Source organism: Oncorhynchus masou, chromosome 22 (assembly GCF_036934945.1).
Source record: "Oncorhynchus masou masou isolate Uvic2021 chromosome 22, UVic_Omas_1.1, whole genome shotgun sequence".
NCBI classification, from domain to species: Eukaryota; Metazoa; Chordata; class Actinopteri; order Salmoniformes; family Salmonidae; genus Oncorhynchus; species Oncorhynchus masou.
Genome location: NC_088233.1, coordinates 55707914 through 55732284, shown reverse-complemented (window position 1 = coordinate 55732284; position 24371 = coordinate 55707914). Strand labels below are relative to the sequence as shown.

The 24371-nt window shown below is 43.0% G+C and overlaps 1 protein-coding gene across 4 annotated transcripts in view; it reads right to left on the bottom strand.

The window, feature by feature from the left end:
* Window positions 1-131: 131 nt before the first annotated feature.
* syt12 (synaptotagmin XII) overlaps window positions 132-24371 on the bottom strand; it is a 42390-nt gene continuing 18150 nt past the window's right edge. For all 4 annotated transcript variants that reach the window (XM_064930605.1, XM_064930604.1, XM_064930606.1 and 1 more), the window contains 5 exons: window positions 13141-13551; window positions 4255-4470; window positions 2765-2885; window positions 2233-2366; window positions 132-1923 (listed from right to left, as the gene is read on the bottom strand). In XM_064930605.1, coding sequence (XP_064786677.1) covers window positions 1750-1923; window positions 2233-2366; window positions 2765-2885; window positions 4255-4470; window positions 13141-13551 — 1056 coding nt within the window. In that variant the 3' untranslated portion in view covers window positions 132-1749. The remainder of the gene's footprint in view (window positions 1924-2232; window positions 2367-2764; window positions 2886-4254; window positions 4471-13140; window positions 13552-24371) is intronic.

Sequence of the window (24371 nt, the reverse complement as noted above, 5' to 3'; positions counted from 1 at the left end):
CGGGACATTCAACATATTTCCAATATAAATTCTCGTTTTAGTTTGGACTAATAACCTGGCTACTTTCGAACCAAAGGGAAATAAACAGGGAGATAACAAAATAGATAGCACAAACATGTTAAACCAGGCCATTTGTTGCAACTCTTATATTTGAAACAATGTTTACACAATACACATATTTGGTGGCACAACCATAACTAGTGCTAAACAAGTGCATGCATGGCATTGATCACAAAATGCAAATGCTCACTGTAGGCTAAATGAAAATATTGCTTCAATAATGAATTTGGCACAGTAGGAAATATTGCATCACATTGTTGATTGTGGAATGCAAAGGAGTGGTAAGGAATGGTTGCCCAGATGCAGCATTTAACAAGCGTCTTGTTAGAATTTTTGTTGAGGTTATTGAGTGACAATACTGTATTTTGTGCCTTTAAACGCATGGTTAGTTTTGCACTGAATTAATAAAAATCACATTTGCCAGGTAATAAGGGCGATCTGACCTACAATGACATACAATGCAAGGGGAGGTCACTTGTTAATTCACATTCTGTTGTACAAACATTATTGCCAAATTGTTACAGATAGCAAATAAAGGTCTTCATTGCACCCCCCTCACAATGCAATCAAGTGAAATAATCAGTTACATCCAAGTCAACAGTAATGGTTGTCGAGGTCAACATCGATAAAGCCCATTTGAGTATTTTATGCATTCACCTAGATAATATGGTGCTCTTACTCCTAAAGAGAGTCCAGAAGGTTATGCTTAGCAGTTTAAAGCCGATAGAGGATCAAATGGGTAAAACTGACCACTAAATGCATCCACAAACAATTATTACACGTCTATAAGGGCTACATAAGCATGAGATATGGCTTCATTGTGGAATGTACTGGGTGACATACTTTTTAATAGATAGTAAATAGTAAATTGATCTACTGAATTAATATTCACCTGATAATGTGTTTGTGTAACTCTAGTATTGGCTTTTTGATGATTATGAATATGCAATGAAAGTGCACACTAATTATCAACATAATACCATAATAATACATATTCATATTTGAGTGAATACAACTAAAACAAAGCAGTTGTACATTATTTACATTCCTAACACTGTTTTATCAGAATGACATTGCAACTTGTATTGCATTTATTATGATACAAATCGTACAATGCAACAAGTTATAGTACCTATATACCTGTTAGGTCAGATTTGGGCACCCTGTTACAATTGCTACAAATTACAATTGATATCACCTGGATTTGAGAACCTGGATTTTAAAAAGCACAAGAAGATATGATACATACCAAAAACCATACTAGGAAAAGTTTGTCACTCTCACATTTTACAAATGATCACAAGCAAATCTGATAAAGCTTACCACGCCACCTGCCAATTAGTCTCCCATACCACTAGGTGCAGAGTAAGACTGGTTTCAAAAGACAAATGACTAGTTTCCTGAAAAAAGAAGCTATTTTACCCCTTCCTTTTTTATTCTCCCTATCTGGAGGACAGTAAAATAGTACTACAGTAGGCACCATGCAAAGAGGAGTGACCGGCAGGGTCGGGATCAACTCCAATCCAATTCGTTCAATTTAGGAAGTGGAAAATCCTCCTTGAAAATAAATGGCACTTTTTCAATTCTCAAACTGAAATTTCAATGTATCCCCTGAATGGAGTGAGTTGAAATGGAATTGAGCCCAACCCTGGTGACCGGAGGTATGGTACAGAGGGAGATGGAGGGGTACTAGGTCCTCCGCAGAGGGTGCCACATGGACACAGGTTTCCTCAGTGTTGCCAACATCTGGTTCCAGTGGGTGATGCCCATGCCACTCGCCTCAGGTCCGATAATCACGTGACCCACATTCTCGCCCCTGCCGTCGTCGGTGCCCTCCGCCACTGTGATCCTCAGGGAGAGTTCCTGAAGAGGGAGCACAGTGTCAGCACCAGTCCTAACATAGTACAGGGCAATCCTCTTATAGTAATCAAATTAGTACAGGACAATTTGATCACTAAAACGGTTGAACACTAGAACTGTATTCACTATAAGATTAGTGCACTTTAGTACTCCAGAGTAGGTCAACAGTGAAGCCTATGTGGTTCACAGTGGTAATGCAGTCTAACAATAACGGCTCAACCAAAATAGCACCATTAAGTCAAATTTCATTTGACTAAACAATCCTTTCAGCTGTCTATTCCCTATCATGGTACCATCCCTTCCCAGTGTCACCTGTAAGACGACAGCAGGCACAGAGAAGATCATGGCTTCGTTGAAGATGGGGTTGGTGTCGTCTCTTTTCATGGAGGTTTTCTTCTTACTGATTTTCTTACCATCTTGCAGAAGGTACACTTTGACAAAGGGATCTGTTAACAGAGAGATTGTGACAGCTTTGTTCACAAACAATTTAAATACCAAAAGTGTCATCCGAAATATTAGTCTGTGTGTGTAGACAGCGAGAAAAGTAAAACAAAAAAGTGATGTTTTAACCCATGCGACCATTGTTCTTCATATTTAACTTTGCATGTTAGCATAATGGAGGTAAAGTGATGGTAAATATTTCATTTTACGAAAATCTACCCACTTTTTGAGACATTCAGTCATAAATTCTAATGATAATTGCGGCAAATCACTTTGCAAAAAGCCAAATAGAAAGATAAATTGTTGAATGACTGGGTAATATATAGTATTAATGTGAATAGGTGCTCACACATGATGCAATATAGAGACAAACATAAGAGCTAAAGCTGTGAAGTAGTGTCACCTGCTGTGGTTTTGTCATTGGTCCACACAAGGTTCTTTGCTTTGGCCACCACCACTGTAAGGCGCTCAGCGGTGGGCAAGTAGCTGAGAGACAGCAGAATCTCCCCAACTGCATCCACGGCCTAAAGACAACACAAGCCAAAAGAGGCCATTGTTGCACACTGCACAGACACAACAGTCACTGACGATTCTATAAAAATCAAACTGTTTACATGATTTCATCCTCAGAAAGCCACCTATCTCCATGTCTCATGTTCCGCTTCATGCCATCAGCACCTTTAAAACGTAACATTTTATATGCTTTATTACCCTTAACAAAAATCACATGACAAAAACAAACAACGTGGTTTTCGGACACGTGTGATCAAATCATGTGAACATTTTCAAATGAGAAAAAAAAATATTCACATTAGAAATGTTCACGAGTCAGACGTGGTTTTGTCATGTGTTTTTCCTTCGTGAAAAATAATTTCCCCACGTGACATTTTGTTTTCATGTTTACTTTTCACAGGTTTATTTTCACCACTTCCTGCTATACATCTGGTCTTCCATCCAGTGACTGAGTAGGACCAACCCTGCTTAGCTTCAGAGGCAAACCAGCAGTGGGATGCAGGGTGCTATGTTGCTGGAATGAAGTTGCCAACATTTTCAGCGAAATCAAAGACCAGGGTAACATAACCAAAGATTGAGAGAATTGCAGGAAAGAGGGGAGGTGTTTTATTTAATTGCATTATCTTCTACTTTTCTTTTCTTTTTACCGAAAACTCTTTTTTCATTTGCTCTCGCATTTCAAAATGATTTCCTTGCAATATTTTGTTTTTCTATCAATACTTTTGGGTTTATGTTTTTCTTCCAATATCATTATTTTTTGTTTGCAATACTAATCATTCTGTTCTTGACTTCAGAAGTCTTGATATTAATGGCACAAAAGTAACTCACACAGAGGATTGCAACATATAATAAGACTTTTACTCTATTAAAGGTGTTTAAAGCGTCAATCCTTAACGGAAACATTAGCAAAGTGTACTCCCCGCCACAGTTTCAGTAAACAGCTGAGGGATGGGGCTGGAGAAATGCAACCACTCAAATCCATACACTATGGATGCAAGGCCTGACTATCAAAACTATAGTTTAAACCATGTTTTTAGGCTATACAGTGACACCATGTTTTCACCTCACAGGTGAAAAGGTGGTGTTAACATGATAACTCTAAATGTAATACATGTATAAATATGGTTTCACATGTGAAATATAAGCTCAACATGTGAAAACTGCTATTTCACATGTGAAACTGCAAAATGGACACGTGTTTTGTTGTTGTAAGGGTAGACAGATGATAGATAATGGGAGAGACAGGAGAAGGTCAAATGGGCAGTGGGCCAGATTCCCACCCACGCCGACGCTGAGACATGTGTGCTGTAGGCGGCAGGCCACAGGCCGTCAGAAACCTTGAGGCAATACTACAATCAACGCAAAGATGCGGATTTTTACCTTGTTAACATCTTGCAGGTAGAGCCAGGCATTGAAGGGTCTGATAGAAAGGTCCAGGTCAGACAGCTTGAGCTCTGCTAGGCCGGCGCTGATGTTCCTCTCCTCCGCGTCGATGCCGAATGCAGCGAAGCGCAGGCTGTTCTCCTCCAGACAAGATGGATCCAGGGCTATGGAGAAACGCTCGTCGAACACGACTGTGAAAGCATTCCTCTGGACCTGCATCACAATCCAAACATTTTAGTGAGCTAGTTGTAGATCTGGATTATGTCAAACAACACAACAAACAGGTCTGCTGGTTAGTTTATAAACATTATTACTAACAGTGAAATACTTACTTACAGGCCCTTCCCACCAACACAGAGACAAAAATATTAACACGAGGAATACATTTAAAATGAGTAACGATAACTTGACTATATATACGGGGTACCAGTACCGAGTCAATGTGCAGGGGTACGAGGTAATTGTGATAGATACAGTATGTACATATAGGTAGGGGTAACGTAAATTGGCAAAAGGATAGATAATAGACAGCAGCATATATGATGGCTCAAAAGAGTTAGAGCAAAACGGGTCTATGCAGATAGTCTGGGTAACTATTTGGTTAACTATTTAGTCGTCTTATGGTTTGGGGCTGTTAAGGGTCCTGTTGGTTCCAGACTTGGTGCATCTTTCAGGTCCTGGATGGCAGGGAACTTGGCCCCGGTGATGTGGACACCGAGGAACTTGAAACATCCGACCTGCTCCCCTCAAGCCTCGTCGATGTGGATAGGGGCATGCTCGGCCCTCCGTTTCCTGTAGTCCACGATCAGCTCCTTTGTCTTGCTGACGTTGAGGGCGAGGTTGTGTTCCTGGCACCACACTGCCAGGTCACTGACCTCCTCACTATAGGCTGTCTTATCGGTGATCAGGCCTACCTCTGTAATGTCGTCAGCAAACTTAATGATGGTGTTGGAGTCGTGCACGGCCACGCATTTGTGGGTGAACAGAGAGTATAGAAGGGGACTAAGCACGCACCCGAGGGGCCCCCGTGCTGAGGGTCAGCGTGGCAGATGTGTTGTTACCTACCCTCACCACCCACCAGGAAGTCCAGGATCCAGTTGCAGAAGGAGGTGTTTAGTCCCAGGGTCCTTGTTAAGGGATTTTTTATCAATAATAACTAATTATGTATACATTTCAATCAGGACTGACTAATCAGAATACTATTATGTTACTGTATATGTATGAATTTTCTTTTTATCTTAGTACTGAATATAATGTGTGTAATTATAATCAAGAAGTAGAACAATGACTGTCTGTTCCTTGGTAGAAATGAATGAATTTATCGTCAGACTGGCTGGAATGCTTATCTACACAGGCAGACCTAGGCTCGGTCATAAATGATCTAAGTTTGGGAGAGACGATGTGGGAAGTCTTGAGAACTATACAGCCATTGTACTAGAGTGGAGATGAGACGGGGTAGTACGAAAACTAATGACGTCATTTTCAGTTTATAACCTGTGGTAAACTGTATCATGTTCAGTACTCTCGAGAAGAAACGCTGCTGATTGATTTTGAGACTGGTCTCTGTCCATTTTATGCAAATAAGGGTCTTACAAATTCTTAGGAGTGGACAGAGTGTTGAATCGAAATTAGTTTAATAAAACATAAAGAAATTTAATTCCTGTAACAGTCCTGACCTTAGTGATGAGTTTGGAAGGCTTGGATTATGGTGTTTAATGCAGAGCTGTAGTCAATGAACAGAATTCTCATATAATTGTTCCTCTTGTCCAGGCAATCCAATAGAGATTGCATCATCTGTGGATCTGTTGGGGCGGTATGCAAATTGGATCAGCCTTTCAAAGTATTTAATGGCTACAGATGTGAGTGCTACGGGCGATAGTCATTTAGCCAGGTTACCTTACTCACATCGGCTACGGCGAGCGAGATCACACAGTCGTCCGGAACTGCTGTTGCTCTCATGCATGGTTCAGTGTTGCTTGCCTTGAAGCAAGCATAGAAGGCATTTAGCTCATTTGATAGGCTCACTTCACTGGGCAGCTCATGGCTGGGTTTCTCTTTGTAATCAGTGAGTTTATAAACCCTGCCATATTGGACGAGAATCAGAGCCATCAAAAGAGCCCTGAGGACGTAGTGGGATTAAATTTAGTAAATGCATGTGCTCCGTTGTTCATGATTTAAATGACTGGCGATGATAGATACGTTAACAAATTATAAAGATTTTACTAATAGTTATAATGGTTCACATAAGGTTAACTAGAAATCAACTGCTCCTAACAAAGTAATATTCAAGTGCATCACACAAAAGACCAAAGGGAACTTGGTATTCAATATATACATTGTATGATACAGTATATGCCTAGTTAAAGGTAGACTCAGAAACATGCCATCTTTGTACAAAGCAGGACAAATTCCTGCTTACAGAAATCAACAACAAAATGCAAATTAGCCAGGGCTGCTATCATAACACAACAGAACCTGCATCTTAACATAATAGTCTTCCTGGTAAATTGTCATACAAACTGTGTTGAATTTCTTCATGAAAGCCCATAGTGTATTTATAAAACCTGCATAATATTCCGTAACATTAACCTTGGAGTCTGCCCTATATCAAACACCAGAATCATATCACAACCCTACTAAATACCTTCAGAATCTGAAACACCACTTAACTGTATATAAGCATGGCCGGATGTAAATTACATCCAAAACAATGAACACATTCTCCTTGGCCTGTAATGTGTTAATATAATGTTTCCTACATGGAGCATTCCCTGCATCTTTAATATGTGACAGTCTGAACATTTATAATTATGGCGATTACCACCACTAAACAGTGTGACTGAGGGAAAAAGGAACCGTCGGAGAGCTAGGGAGAGAAGCCAGGCTTAACAGCTTGCTCCCCTGTGGATTATGCCGAGGGGAGCAGTGGATCCAGCTGATGTCAGCATTTCCTCCCGGTCTCCAACATTCCTTGATGCACTAGTGGCTATCATTGTGGCCAGTGTGAATGCATTAAGTGTGAATGCATTCACACAGTGATTTTCTCTGATCCTGATTACCTTGCAGTACAGAGGGTGACATGCCTGGAGACTTTGGTGGTTACTGTACATTGCGGTGCAGTGGGGTTGCAATTCTCATGTTTGTGGATGTAGCCTACTGTGTGACAGAAACTAACCCTTTATTCCATCTCAAACCTACTGTAAGAAGCCCCAGGAGACTTGGTGCTGAAAATCAAATGCACTTTCTCATCAGACAAGAATAGGATTAGCCCATCGAGCTGAAGGCTCAAAACTCTAACCCAAGGGACTCATTGCTCTCTCACTCTGACTCCGAACTTGGGTGATGATGTTATCAACACTTCTCAGCTAACAAGAAAAGTTACCAAAACCAGGGGAGAACGACTGCCGCCTCTCATTGAAGCCACGAAAGTTGAAGGCCGACTGCGGTACTGCAGGCATTGTTCGTGGAAAATAGGATCCCCATATCTTCAAAGACAATTTTCGTGTCAATAAAAAAATATTGAGGACAATCATGGTATCAACAATTGCTTCTAATGCACCTGATGTATGTCCTTGAACCGATTATTTTAAAATCACAAACTGAAGAAGTTAAGGATAATTTAGTTGCTAATGGAAGCCTACAGTACCCCGGTTGGCCTTCAACTTGAGTTACTCAATGATAGGGGCAGCACTGAGCTAGCCTGCAAAATCACTTCCTGGAGTAGCTCAAACTGCACATGTTATGTCTCCATGAGACGCCATCATAACCGACTTCGTTTGGCTTCAATGTGCTATTGACACTTCACATAGGAATGAATGATACCAAAATACGCACAAGGGCATCATGCAACGGACGTCATCATAGCCAGCAACAGAACAGTGTAATGTCTACACTCGGTTTGTTGTTTTTATTAAATAGTTTTCATTAAATCATAGCTAAAGTTTGTATTGCTACGGATTCTGCGACGCGGCCCCGGGAATCAGCACGAATCCTGGGTGTATACCAACAGCCAGTGGCCGATCTGTGGACCGACCAAGGTCCACTGTCACCCAGGAGCCCGTGTCCAAGACGTCAACTCCCTCCTGCCCACGGTTCTGAACAACTACTCCAATATTGACACCATTGTCATTCATGTAGGTTTTAACAGCCTTTGTTTTAGGCGATCTGAGGAACTGAGGGAGGACAACTTTGATTTGCTGTGGGAGCAACCAGCACTTTTTAAAAGAGACAGTATTCATCCTAACCGAAGGGGTTCCAGGATTATTGTTTTAGAGACTGACGGACAGGGTCTGGTAGTGCTCCAGTTCTCCCTGTCAGAATAAGCAACAGAGGACTTGGAAAGCATATCAACTCCTGTAGAAATGGCACGATGGTTATTGTGAGTAACCTCATTTATTTTCCTTTAACTCCACCTTCTAGTGAGTTTACAGTATACAAACTGTCATCTCCTACCATTCTGATAGATTGGAGATTTACAACGTGGTTGTAAAGTTAATCATTTGGTTGTTATTCCATTGGTTACCTCGAGGCAGATGCCTACAGACATTGAATATGGCACTTTTAAATGTTAGAGCAATCACAAGTAAAAGCCTTTCCAGTGAATGACCTCTGTACTGAGCTCAAAGTTGATTGCATGTTTCTCACTTAAACATGGCTGTAATGAGAGTGTAGTGCCGCTCTTATTGAAGCCTCCCCCTGGACTACAGCTTTTCATATATCAGAAAAGGGAAAAAAGTTGGGGTGACAACCTCTATTTTTACTAATGCTAACAGCTGTAAGGACATTTTGTTTGGCGACATTGGGCATCTGTTATGCTATACTGTTTAAATGTCAGCCACCAATGCTGGCCATAACCCTATAAGCCACCAAACCACTGCCCCACTTTCTTTGCTGATTTATCTGAACTATTATCTATTGTCCTTGAACTATGATAAAATCATTGTGTTGGGAGATTTTAATATTCATGTTGACAGAGACTGACTCCAAGGCCATTGAATTTATGAATCTTTTGAGCACTATGGACTTTATCCAACATGTTACTGGACCCACCCATAACCGCGGCCATACTCTGGACCTGGTTATTACCAAGGGGCTTTCTCCTGGGCCCACCCATAACAACAGCCATACTCTGGACCTGGTTATTACCAAGGGGCTTTCTACTGGGCCCACCCATAACCACAGCCATACTCTGGACCTGGTTATTACCAAGGGGCTTTCTACTAGGCCCACCCATAACCACAGCCATACTCTGGACCTGGTTATTACCAAGGGGCTTTCTACTGGGCCCACCCATAATCACAGCCATACTCTAGACCTGGTTATTACCAAGGGGCTTTCTACTGGGCCCACCCATAACCACAGCCATACTCTGGACCTGGTTATTACCAAGGGGCTTTCTACTGGTCCTACCCATAACCACAGCTATACTCTGGACCTGGTTATTACCAAGGGGCTTTCTACTGGGCCCACCCATAACCACAGCCATACTCGAGACCTGGTTATTACCAAGGGGCTTTCAATTGCCATATCCTCTATTGTTGATGTTGCTTTATCTGATCACCACTGGGGATTTTTTTACAACCTTGTTGCCCATAGCACCGGGTAGTACTGAACTGATTATTAAGAAACGCTATCTTACCTTTGACATTGCTACATAATTTATTGAGTGTATAAACAATACTCCACCACCTATACGTCGTCTTGTGATGATTTAGTTGATAACTTTAATAGCAAATTAAGGGCAACCATTGATGCCGTAGCTCCAGTAAAGTTGAAAAAGGACACATCCAAACAGAGAGTCCCTCAGATGAGTGAGGAAACTAATCAATTAAAGAGAAATTACAGAAAGGCAGAGCGGAAGTGGAGACGGTCAAAGTTTAAGGTCCATTATGATATCTGAGAGAACAACTTGGCTTATAAAATAAGGCAATTAAAAATGCCAGACGGGCTCATTTTTCTAACTTGATCACTATTAATCAGAATAATTTGAGTGCTCTTCTCGATCATTAATGATCTAATAAATCCTACCCCGCAAACCTATGTGAACCTTCCTCCACGTCTAAATGTGATGAGATATATTTCAGAGATAAGATAACATCCATTAGGCTGGGTATCAGTCATGCAAGACCTGATGATAAGTTTGATGATATGTGCCCAAGCCTGTCATGCAAAGGCATCTGGATTTATATTCTCCCTGGTTGACACAGACATACTCAGGACAGTGATATCACAACTTAAGCCTTCTACCTGCCTTCTTGATCCTATCCCCACCACCTTCTACAAAACAGTTTTTAATTGCATATCTGAAGTGCAAGCTATTGTTAAAAAAACTGCTATGGTGAAACCTCTTCTGAAATGAAAAAAAAGTAGATTAGATTCTTCAACTCTTAGCAATTTTTGGCCAACATCCAACCTTCCATTCTTAAGCAACATTTTGTAGAAATTGGTTTTCAAACAGATAAATTACTTTTTAAGTACCAACTGTAATTTAAAAAAAAATCCAATCTGTTTTCTGTACTCACCAGAGCACAGAGACAGCGTTTGTTAAAGTGGTCAATGATTTTAGAGACAACACAGATGCCAAACAGCTCTCTATCCTTAGATTGAAGTGCTGCATTTGACACAATGTCATTCCTTGATGTCATCCTGGACAGGCTGGAGAGGGGGTTGGCCTCTCCGGTCCAGTTCTGGCCTCTCCAGTTTCAGTTCTGGTTTGATCTTTGGTCCGGTACTGTTCCGTTTCTATATATTACCCCTTGGCAGCGTTATCAGAAAGCACAGCATTGATTTTCACTACTACACAGACAATACACAACTTTACATTTTGTGTCACCAGAGGATTTTAGCTCAGATTCATTATTAGACTGTATTAGTGGGCAGTAGATAGCCTATTGGATAAGCCTAGTGGTTATGAGCTTTGGGCCAATAACCAAAAGGTCACTGGTTCAAATCCCTGGGCTGACTAGGTGGGGGGAAAAAAATCTGTCAATGTGCCCTTGAGCAAGGCACTTAACCCTAATTGCTCATGGAAGTCTCTCTGGATAATAGCGTCTCCTAATTTACTAAAATGTCAAATGTAAATGTATTAGTGATTTAAATACTTGGATGGCTCACAATTTCCTCCAGCTAAATCAAGACAAGACCGAGGTACTTATTGTTGGAGCCAAAGCAGAGAGAATCTATCCGCACATTTTAATTCACAGGCAATAAAGATAAAACACCAGGTGAGGGGGACCAAAAAAAACCTAGTTATTATGTTTCATTTTAGATTCTGAACTCAGTTTTGAATCACACAATAGGAATGTGACCAACATAGCTTAATACCACCTGAGGAACATTGCCAGGGTGCGGAGAGACAGCCTTTACTTATTATGCCCACAGCCTCTGGAATAGCCTGTCAGAGAACCTGAGGGGGACCAAGAGGCATGGAGAGACAGCCTTTAGTTATTATGCCCCCAGCCTCTGGAATAGCCTGTCAGAGAACCTGAGGGGGACCAAGAGGCATGGAGAGACAGCCTTTAGTTATTATGCCCACAGCCTCTGGAATAGCCTGTCAGAGAACCTGAGGGGGACCAAGAGGCATGGAGAGACAGCCTTTAGTTATTATGCCCCCAGCCTCTGGAATAGCCTGTCAGAGAACCTGAGCCTCTGGAATAGCCTGTCAGGGACCAGGGGGACCAAGAGGCATGGAGAGACAGCCTTTAGTTATTATGCCCCCAGCCTCTGGAATAGCCTGTCAGAGAACCTGAGGGGGACCAAGAGGCATGGAGAGACAGCCTTTGAGGGGGACCAAGAGGCATGGAGAGACAGCCTTTAGTTATTATGCCCACAGCCTCTGGAATAGCCTGTCAGAGAACCTGAGGGGGCCAAGAGGCATGGAGAGACAGCCTTTAGTTATTATGCCCCCAGCCTCTGGAATAGCCTGTCAGAGAACCTGAGGGGGACCAAGAGGCATGGAGAGACAGCCTTTAGTTATTATGACAGCCTCTGGAATAGCCTGTCAGAGAACCTGAGGGGGCCAAGAGGCATGGAGAGACAGCCTTTAGTTATTATGCCCCCAGCCTCTGGAATAGCCTGTCAGAGAACCTGAGGGGGACCAAGAGGCATGGAGAGACAGCCTTTAGTTATTATGCCCCCCAGCCTCTGGAATAGCCCTGTGTCAGAGAACCTGAGGGGGCCAAGAGGCATGGAGAGACAGCCTTTAGTTATTATGCCCCCAGCCTCTGGAATAGCCTGTCAGAGAACCTGAGGGGGACCAAGAGGCATGGAGAGACAGCCTTTAGTTATTATGCCCCCAGCCTCTGGAATAGCCTGTCAGAGAACCTGAGGGGGGCCAAGAGGCATGGAGAGACAGCCTTTAGTTATTATGCCCCCAGCCTCTGGAATAGCCTGTCAGAGAACCTGAGGGGGACCAAGAGGCATGGAGAGACAGCCTTTAGTTATTATGCCCCCAGCCTCTGGAATAGCCTGCCAGAGAACCTGAGGGGGCTGAAACTGTGGACATATTTAAAAGAGATCTTAAACACATATTTTTAGCTTTGCTTTTCCTTATGGTGCTTTTTATCTTATGTTTGTTGTGTAGTAAATATCTTTTATTTTAATTGTTTTTTATTCATTTTTTCCTGTAAAGCACATTGCATTCCATGCATGAAATGTGCTGTATAAATAAAGCTTAACTAGATATGATCGATGGCTTTGTCCATTCAAAACAGAAAGAACTTTCTGTCTGGTTTCTGAGAACATTTTCTACAAGAATGATCCCAGAACATCATTAGTGTTGCATCTTCAGTGAAATATGATATCACAGAACCATTCTGCAAAGCCAAAATAAAATACGATAATATCAATCTAAAAGACTATTACCATACGCATGCACACACTCACCCTGGTGATGCCCACGTTGAGTTCTTCAGGAACCAAGGTGACCCGGATAAAGCAGCCGGGGAAGTCCCCTTCCTCCTTCTCCAGCAGGTCCTTGCCCTGGTGCAGGGCGATGTGGAGCACCCCCGGCCCAGGCCCTGGTCGGGCCTCGTACTCCAGGGTCACCTCCAGCTGCCCCACTGTGTAGTCGTGCCCAAAATTGTTGCCGATGGAGGAAATAGAGCTGAGAGAGTCGGTGGACATGGAGCGGTTGAAGGGCACGACCCCACCGGCAGGGTCCATCAGGTCCCGGCTCATCAGCTCCAGGTGTCCCAGGTCCCGCAGCCCATCCGGGGTGTCCACCAGCTGCAGGCTGGGCTTACGACTCAGGTTGGTGGAGGCGGAGGCCCGTCTGTGGTTGTTGGCGACCACTCTCTGAGGACACAAACAACGCAAAATTACACATCAACTCTTGCGTCAAGGTCTAAGAAATTCAGTAATATTTTATTAGGTAACACTTTATATGAAGGGGGTATATATAAAGTTGTTATGAAACCAGTATTATTGCAGTATTATTCATAACCTTAGTAACACATTTATCCACAGGAATTTCCAATTAAAGGCCTTTTGTAAAATGGAAATGTTTATTTTTTACTTCTTCCTCTATGGTATATTGGCGATCACACAATTTAATGAGCATCCTGCCACCCACTCTGCGGGATGGAAATAGGATTCCCCAAAAATTCTACTTTTCTGTTAAATAAATAAAACAGATGATCCCTACACAGGCTCAAGGGAACCTGGGAGGGTGGGTCTTCCAGTGCTTGCAAGTCTTCAGATGTAAAATCCCTGAGTCCCAAAACCTTGTCTGAAGCAGCCATTATAATGTCCAGTTCCTTTGGCTTCCTTGAGACTTGTGCTATACAGTTTATAACTGTGGCAATAAACGCAACAAAATCCATATTTTTAACACACAGGGTATCTTTTGTCTGGCAGCAAACATTTACTACATGCTGTGGTGTATCCACAACCATATATTCACTAGCTTCACTTGTTTTCTCAATTATTTTAATTGCCTCCCCATAGGAGATTCGATTGACCGCTCTAACTTTTGTCACTTCAATCTCCTTCACCCTTAAAGGGCACTCCGGGAACTCAGGATCATGAGCCCCACCACAATTGCAACACTGTCGTCCTTCTACCCACAGTTCTTCAATATACTCTGTCCGTCTGCACACACATGAAACATGGACAAATTCTTTACAATTCTTGCACTGCAATGGTTTTGGGACGAAAGCTCTTACAGCGCATCTTACATAACCAAGCTTCACATGCGTTGGTATTTGCTCTTTATCAAAAAACAACAGGACATACAGACTTTCTTCTTTTTCTCCATTCACCCAGAGGGTCAGACGCCAGGCACCACTACTCCGGGAATTCTATTCAGGTATTGAACCTGAACATCTGTCGTCACCCCTGAGATGACTCTGATGGGTGCTCTACTCCGAAGTTAGAAACACTAAACTTATGTTGTCTGGATTCTTTTGAGGCCCACTGCAATCTTTCTCTTTTCTTCAGAAATACAATTAATCAAAATAAGACCACTCCAGGTCACTCTGACACAGTCCACTTTTCCCATTGCAAACTTCATCATTTGACACCTCAAACGGTTTTCCCACATATGCATCCTTACTAGAGGTCGACCGATTAATCGGAATGGCCGATTAATTAGGGCCGATTTCAAGTTTTCATAACAATCGGAAATCAGTATTTTTGGGCACCGATTTTTTTTAATTTAAATGTTTTTTTTTACACCTTTATTTAATCTTTATTTAACTAGGCAAGTCAGTTAAGAACACACTCTTATTTTCAACGACGGCCTAGGAACGGTGGGTTAACTGCCTCGTTCAGGGGCAGAAAGACAGATTTTCACATTGTCAGCTCGGGGGATCCAATCTTGCAGTTAACAAGTCCAATGCAATAAGGACCTTGCCTCTCTCTCGTTGCACTCCACAAGGAGACTGCCTGTTATGCAAATGCAGTAAGCCAAGGTAAGTTGCTAGCTAGCATTACACTTATCTTATAAAAAACAATCAATCATAATCACTAGTTAACTAAACATGGTTGATGATATTACTAGATATTATCTAGCGTATCCTGTGTTGCATATAATCTGACTGAGCATACAAGCATACAAGTATTTAAGTATCTGAATGAGCGGTGGGAGGCAGAAGCAGGCGCGTAAACATTCATTCAAACAGCACTTTCGTGCGTTTTGCCAGCAGCTCTTCGTTGTGCGTCAAGCATTGCGCTGTTTATGACTTCAAACCTATCAACTCCCGAGATTAGGCTGATGTGACCGAAGTCAAATGGCTGTCTAGCAAGCGCACGCTAATAGCGTTTCAAACTTCACTCACTCTGAGCCTTGGTGTGGTTGTTTCCCTTGCTCTGCATGGGTAACGCTGCTTCGATGTGGTGGCTGTTGTCGTTGTGTTGCTGGTTCGAGCCCAGGGAGGAGCGAGGAGAGGGACGGAAGCTATACTGTTACACTGGCAATACTAAAGTGCCTATAAGAACATCCAATAGTCAAAGGTTAATGAAATACAAATGGTATAGAGGGAAATAGTCTGATAATAACTACAACCTAAAACTTCTTACCTGGGAATATTGAAGACTCATGTTAAAAGGAACCACCAGCTTTCATATGTTCTCATGTTCTGAGCAAGGAACTGAAACGTTAGCTTTCTTACATAGCACATATTGCACTTTTACGTTCTTCTCCAACACTTAGTTTTTGCATTATTTAAACCAAATTGAACATGTTTCATTATCTACTTGAGGCTAAATGGATTTTATTGAGAAAAAATCTCACTCCATAGAAATGTCACTAAATGCTATCAAAAGCATAGAAACTCCTGGTGACAAAACTCTCCAAATGCAGCCTGAAAAGTAGCTGAATTTGGTGCGAGATTCTCTCTCAAAAATAAATGTTCCTTGAAGGGTCTGAAAACTTGTGTGAGGGATTGAAAAAGGACGCTGTCATTGGTACCTATTCAAAAAAGCTGATTTAATAAAGTGGATATTCGTCAAATCCGTAATCATTTGTGTTCTAACAGGCCCACAAGGAGGTTACTAAAATTCAACATGGATATACCTGGCTGTTTTTGATGAAAAATATTTAGAGGTTGTCCAATTCAGGTTTAAAAAAAAATGACAGCTATACGCTTACTCCTGTTCATATAAAGTATGACATGAGATCCAAGATGGCATAGCAGTTCAGACGTCTTTTGTCCTCGTCTTGTCGTGTCCCGTATATATATATATTTACAACTTCTTTTCAAAACTGTAATCCTCCAAGAAGCTAGCCAGAAACTCCAAGAAGCTAGCCAGAAACTAGCCAGAAGCTAGGCAGGAGCTAGCCAGGAGCTAGCCAGAAGCTAATCAGAAGCTAGGTCAGAAGCAAGCCAGAAACTAGCCAGAAGCTAGCCAGGAGCAAGCCAGGAGCTAGCCAGGAGCTAATCCAGAAGCTAATCAGAAGCTAGTTAAAGCTTTCGTCGATTCCGGAGCAAACATCAATTATTCCGGAGCTAGCCAGCTGAAGGGTTCCATCAATCACTCCTGGGCTGCAGTCACCTATCCGGACCTGTTTTACTGCCTACGCGGAGCCCCACCGGGCCTTCACGGCTGGACTGCCAACGTTATCTACCCGAAGGAGTTATCCGGCTGGCTCCTCCGTCGCGACGTTACCTGAAAGCCCTTCTGCGGCCTGCTAACCGTTAGCTGTCTTATCGGCTGCTATCTTATTATTATTTATAATTTTTTTCTTCTTGGGCCTCTGACTATATCTATTGTTTTTATTTTTGTTGTTGTTGTGTGATTTGGATTAATCCCCTCTACCACACGGAACCCCACTAATCTACTGACGGAATGCAAGAGGTGGCTAATAACAGACGTCCATCCTATGCTAGCTTGCTACCGATGGCCTGGCTAGCTGTCTAAATCGCCGTGACCCCCAACCAACCTCTCCACTCTGGACCCTTTTGATCACTCGACTAAGCATGCCTCTCCTTAATGTCAATATGCCTTGTCCATTGCTGTTCCAGTTAGTGTTTATTGGCTTATTTCACTGTAGAGCCTCTAGTCCTGCTCACTATACCTTATCAAACCTATTAGTTCCACCACCCACACATGCAATGACATCTCCTGGTTTCAATGATGTTTCTAGAGACAATATCTCTCTCTTCATCACTCAATACCTAGGTTTACCTCCACATCCTACCATACCTTTGTCTGTACATTATACCTTGATGCTATTTTATCGCCCCCAGAAACCTCCTTTTACTCTCTGTTTCAGACGTTCTAGACGATCAATTCTTATTGCTTTTAGCCGCACCCTTATTCTACTCCTCCTCTGTTCCTCTGGCGATGTAGAGGTGAATCCAGGCCCTACAGTGCCTAGCTCCACTCCTATTCACCAGGCGCTCTCTTTTGACGACTTCTGTAACCGTAATAGCCTTGGTTTCATGCATGTTAACATTAGAAGCCTCCTCCCTAAGTTTGTTCTATTCACTGCTTTAGCACACTCTGCCAACCCGGATGTTCTAGCTGTGTCTGAATCCTGGCTTAGGAAGACTACCAAAAATTCTGAAATTTTAATTTCAAATTACAACATTTACAGACAAGATAGAACTGCCAAAGGGGGCGGTGTTGCAATCTACTGCAAAGATAGCCTGCAGAGTTCTGTACTACTATCCAGGTCTGTACCCAAACAATTTGAACTTCTACTTTTAAAAATCCACCTCTCTAAAAACAAGTCTCTCACCGTTGCAGCCTGCTATAGACCACCCTCTGCCACCAGCTGTGCTCTGGACACCATATGTGAACTGATTGCCCCCCATCTATCTTCAGAGCTCGTGCTGCTAGGCGACCTAAACTGGAACATGCTTAACACCCCAGCCATCCTACAATCTAAACTTGATGCCCTCAATCTCACACAAATTATCAATGAACCTACCAGGAACCTCCCCAAAGCCTTAAACACGGGCACCCTCATAGATATCATCCTAACCAACTTGCCCTCTAAATACACCTCTGCTGTCTTCAACCAAGATCTCAGCAATCACTGCCTCATTGCCTGCATCCGCAATGGGTCAGCGGTCAAACGACCTCCACTCATCACTGTAAAACGCTCCCTGAAACACTTCAGCGAGCAGGCTTTTCTAATCGACCTGGCCAGGGTATCCTGGAAGGATATTGATCTCATCCCGTCAGTAGAGGATGCCTGGATATTTTTTTTAAATGCCTTCCTAACCATCTTAAATAAACATGCCCCATTCAAGAAATTTAGAACCAGAAACAGATATAGCCCTTGGTTCTCCCCAGACCTGACTGCCCTTAACCAACACAAAAACATCCTATGGCGTTCTGCATTAGCATCGAACAGCCCCCGTGAAATGCAGCCGTTCAGGGAAGCTAGAAACCATTATACACAGGCAGTTAGAAAAGCCAAGGCTAGCTTTTTAAGGCAGAAATTTGCTTCCAGCAACACTAACTCAAAAAAGTTCTGGGACACTGTAAAGTCCATGGAGAATAAGAACACCTCTTCCCAGCTGCCCACTGCACTGAATATAGGAAACACTGTCACCACTGATAAATCCACCATAATTAAGAATTTCAATAAGCATTTTTCTACAGCTGGCCATGCTTTCCACCTGGCTACTCCTACCCCGGTCAACAGCACTGCACCCCCCACAGCAACCCGCCCAAGCCTTCCCCATTTCTCCTTCTCCCAAATCCGTTCAGCTGATGTTCTGAAAGAGCTGCAAAATCTGGACCCCTACAAATCAGCCGGGCTAGACAATCTGGACCCTTTCTTTCTAAAATTATCTGCCGAAATAGTTGCCACCCCTATTATTAGCCTGTTCAACCTCTTTCGTGTCGGCTGAGATTCCCAAAGATTGGAAAGCAGCTGCGGTCATCCCCCTCTTCAAAGGGGGGGACACTCTTGACCCAAACTGCTACAGTCCTATATCTATCCTACCATGCCTTTCTAAGGTCTTTGAAAGCCAAGTCAACAAACAGATTACCGACCATTTCGAATCTCACCATACCTTCTCTGCTATGCAATCTGGTTTCAGAGCTGGTCATGGGTGCACCTCAGCCACGCTCAAGGTCCTAAACGATGTCTTAACCGCCATCGATAAGAAACATTACTGTGCAGCCGTGTTCATTGATCTGGCCAAGGCTTTCGACTCTCAATCACCACATCCTCATCGGCAGACTCGACAGCATTGGTTTCTCAAATGATTGCCTCGCCTGGTTCACCAACTACTTCTCTGATAGAGTTCAGTGTGTCAAATCGGAGGGTCTGCTGTCCGGACCTCTGGCAGTCTCTATGGGGGTGCCACAGTGTTCAATTCTTGGACCGACTCTCTTCTCTGTATACATCAATGAGGTCGCTCTTGCTGCTGGTGAGTCTCTGATCCACCTCTACGCAGACGACACCATTCTGTATACTTCTGGCCCTTCTTTGGACACTGTGTTAACAACCCTCCAGGCAAGCTTCAATGCCCTACATCTCTCCTTCCGTGGCCTCCAATTGCTCTTAAATACAAGTAAAACTAAATGCATGCTCTTCAACCGATCGCTACCCGCAACTGCCCTCCTGTCCAACATCACTACTCTGGACGGCTCTGACTTAGAATACGTGGACAACTACAAATACTTAGGTGTCTGGTTAGACTGTAAACTCTCCTTCCAGACCCATATCAAATATCTCCAATCCAAAGTTAAATCTAGAATTGGCTTCCTATTTCGCAACAAAGCATCCTTCACTCATGCTGCCAAACATACCCTTGTAAAACTGACCATCCTACCAATCCTCGACTTTGGCGATGTCATTTACAAAACAGCCTCCAATACCCTACTCAACAAATTGGATGCAGTCTATCACAGTGCAATCCGTTTTGTCACCAAAGCCCCATATACTACCCACCATTGCGACCTGTACACTCTCGTTGGCTGGCCCTCGCTTCATACTCGTCGCCAAACCCACTGGCTCCATGTCATCTACAAGACCCTGCTAGGTAAAGTCCCCCCTTATCTCAGCTCGCTGGTCACCATAGCATCTCCCACCTGTAGCACACGCTCCAGCAGGTATATCTCTCTAGTCACCCCCAAAACCAATTCTTTCTTTGGCCGCCTCTCCTTCCAGTTCTCTGCTGCCAATGACTGGAACAAACTATAAAAATCTCTGAAACTGGAAACACTTATCTCCCTCACTAGCTTTAAGCACCAACTGTCAGAGCAGCTCACAGATTACTGCACCTGTACATAGCCCACCTATATTTTAGCCCAAACAACTACCTCTTTCCCTACTGTATTTAATTTATTCATTTATTTTGCTCCTTTGCACCCCATTATTTTTATTTCTACTTTGCACATTCTTCTATTGCAAATCTACCATTCCAGTGTTTTACTTGCTATATTGTATTTACTTTGCCACCATGGCCTTTTTTTGCCTTTACCTCCCTTATCTCACCTCATTTGCTCACATCGCATATAGACTTGTTTATACTGTATTATTGACTGTATGTTTGTTTTACTCCATGTGTAACTCTGTGTCGTTGTATGTGTCGAACTGCTTTGCTTTATCCTGGCCAGGTCGCAATTGTAAATGAGAACTTGTTCTCAACTTGCCTACCTGGTTAAATAAAGGTGAAATAAAAAAGTAAACTCAGCAAAAAAATAAATCCCTCTCACTGTCAACTGTCTTTATTTTCAGCACACTTAACGTGTAAATATTTTGTATGAACATAACAAAATTCAACAACTGAGACATAAACAGAACAAGTTCCACAGACATGCAACTAGCAGAAATTGAATAATGTGTCCCTGAACAAAGGGTGGGTCAAAATCAAAAGTAACATGTCAGTATCTGGTGTGGCCACCAGCTGCATTAAGTACTGCAGTGCATCTCCTCCTCATGGACTGGACCAGATTTGCCAGTTCTTGCTGTGAGATGTTACCCCACTCTCCCACCAATGCACATGCAAGTTCCCGAACATTTCTGGGGGAAATGGCCCTAGCCCCCTCACCCTCCGATCCAACAGGTCCCAGACGTGCTCAATTGAGATCCAGGCTCTTAGCAGGCCATGGCAGAACACTGATACCACATGAGGGAGGAGGATGTCTTCCCTGTAATGCACAGCGTTGAGATTGCCTGCAATGACAACAAGCTCAGTCCGATGATGCTGTGACACACCGCCCCAGACTATGACGGACTCTCCACCTCCAAATTGATCCCGCTCCAGAGTACAGGCCTCGGTGTAATGCTCATTCCTTCAACGATAATCACAAATCTGACCATCACCCCCGATGAGACAAAACCGTGACTCGTCAGTAAAGAGCACTTTTTGCCAGTCCTGTCTGGTCCACCAACGGTGGGTTTGTGCCCATAGGCGACGTTGTTAACGGTGATGTCTGGTGAGGACCTGCCATACCACAGGCCTACAAGAACTCAGTCCAGCCTATTTCAGCCTATTGCGAACAGTCTGAGCACTGATGGAGGGATTGTGCATTCCTGGTGTAACTCGGGCAGTTGTTGTTGCCATCCTGTCCCACAGGTGTGATGTTCGGATGTACCGATCCTGTGCAGGTGTTGTTACACGTAGTCTGCCACTGCGAGGACAATCAGCTGTCCGTCCTGTCTCCCTGTAGCGCTGTCTTAGGCGTCTCACAGTACGGACATGGCAATGGGAAACAGTGTTTATACCATTTACAATTAAGATCTCTGAAGTTATTTGGATTTTTATGAATGATCTTTGAAAGACAGGCTCCTGAAAATGGGACGCTTCTTTTTTTGCTGAGTTTAGTAGCATAGCTAACATATAGAAATCGGTGGTGGTAGTTGAAGACGTTTTTAAGTGTAATGCAGTTGATTGGTGATGATGACTATGTATTAGGGTTGACATCTATACAAACATAATACTCCGATTGTTACCCCAACATAGTGTGACTACACATATAAACAATAGCCTAAATGTATGCACATTTTGATGGGCAACAATGAAGGTATTCTGGATCTATTTCCTAAGAGGGGACGCGTTGGTGATGTGGTCGCTATCCATTTACCTTTCCACTGCATGTCCCAGAGTGCTTTGCACAGCAGGCAAAAGTGAGTTTTGTTGTGCAAAATAAAGGGAATTTAATAATATGATAATAGAGAGCATCCTGTCGGGCTGTATCACCGCCTGGTACGGCAGCTGCTCCGCCCATAACCCGGAAGGCTCTCCAGAGGGTAGTGAGGTCTGCACAATGCATCACCGGGTGAAAACATCCTTGCCCCCCGGGACACCTGCACCACCCAATGTCACAGGAAGGCCATAAAGATCATCAAGGACAACAACCGAGTCACTGCCTGTTCATCCCGCTATCATCCAGAAGGCGAGGTCAGTACAGATGCATCAAAGCGGGGACCGAGAGACTGAAAAACAGCGTCTATCTAAAGGCCATCAGACTGTTAAACAGCTATCACTAACATTGAGTGGCTGCTCCCAACATACTGACTCAACTCCAGCCACTTTAATAATGGAAAAATGTATGTAATCAATTTATCACTAGCCACTTTATATTATATAATGTTTACTTACCCTACATTACTCATCTCATATGTATATACTTTACTCTATACCATCTACCGCATCTTGCCATCTTGATGTAATGTATCACTAGCCACTTTAAACAATGCCACTTTATATCATGTTCTCATACCCTACATTACTCATCTCATGTATATACTGTACTCGATACCATCTACTGCATCTTGCCTATGCCGTTCTGTACCATCACTCATTCAAATATCTTTATGTACATATTCTTATTCATTCCTTTACACTTGTGTGTATAAGCTAGCTGTTGTGAAATTGTTAGGTTATATTACTTGTTAGATACTACTGCATGGTCGGAACTAGAAGCACAAGCATTTCGCTATACTTGCATTAACACCTGCTAACCATGTGTATGTGACAAATACAATTGGATTTGATAAACATTGTGCAGCAGCCAAACTGTCATTGTATTACCATGATGGAGATAAATGGCACATCAGCTGCATATTCTGTATGGGTCATTCTATAGAAGTGTGCAGAAAAAGTTTCAGCATGTCTACCAACATGTCAGGCAAACAGTGAGAAGTGTCACTCAGGCAGTACTACACCCCTGCAATCTGTTGAACTCAACGAGCACTTGAAGCGCACCTAGCCTAGCGCACCTAGCCTAGCGCACCTAGATAAAATTTGGTCATGCAGAAATGAGAGACCACACGTGTGGGTATTTAATAAACATTTAGGAAGATTTGGCCAAGGAAAAAGTTTTGGTTGGTGTCAGGAATTGTTAAACAGTTAGGAAGGGAGGATGAGTGAAGTAACAGCAAGCAGCATGTTGAATGAGCAACTAATGAGTATGGCCGGAGAGCCTCACAAGTTTGACAACATTACCTTATCTTTCAGTCTAATGTGGCTATTTACTTTCTTTTGTAGCTCTTGATCAGAAGCAAGCTTTTTGAAAGTAGTTAGGCCTCACTGTCCTCTCCAAGTTTAGCTGGAATTTAAGTCAAAAGGATTAGAACATTTTTATTGGTTGACGATAGGCCTATGACATTGGCTTACATCTCGTCTGGCACTGCGCAGAATATCAGATCTCAACAACGATTGGAGAATGTTTAAGCTCACCAGTAGAATACCACATCCGTATGATATACACTCAATGGTCAGTTTATTAGGTACACCCATCTGGTACCGGGGTAGGACCCCACTGTAGCCATAATGCGATGCACCTGGTCAGCAACAATGTATCAAGGAAACCTAACGTGTGCCAGAAAAACATTCTCCACACCATTACACCACCAGCCTGTACCATTGACACCAAGCAGTAAGGGGCAATGGACTCAAATTCTGACTCTGCCATCAGCATGACACAACAGGAACTGGGATTTGTCAGACCAGGCAATGTTTTTCCCGCCTCAACTGTCCAGCGTTGGTGATCACATGCCCACTGGAGCCACTTCTTGTTGTTTTTAGCTGATAGGAGTGGAACCCAATGTGGTCGTCTGCTGCCATTGCCCATCCGTGACAAGGACAGATGAGTTGTGTATTCTGAGATGCCGTTTTGCACACCACTGTTGTACTGCGGCGTTATTTTTCTGTTTGTGGCACGCCTATTAGCTTGCGTGATTCTTGCCATTCTCCTTCAAACTC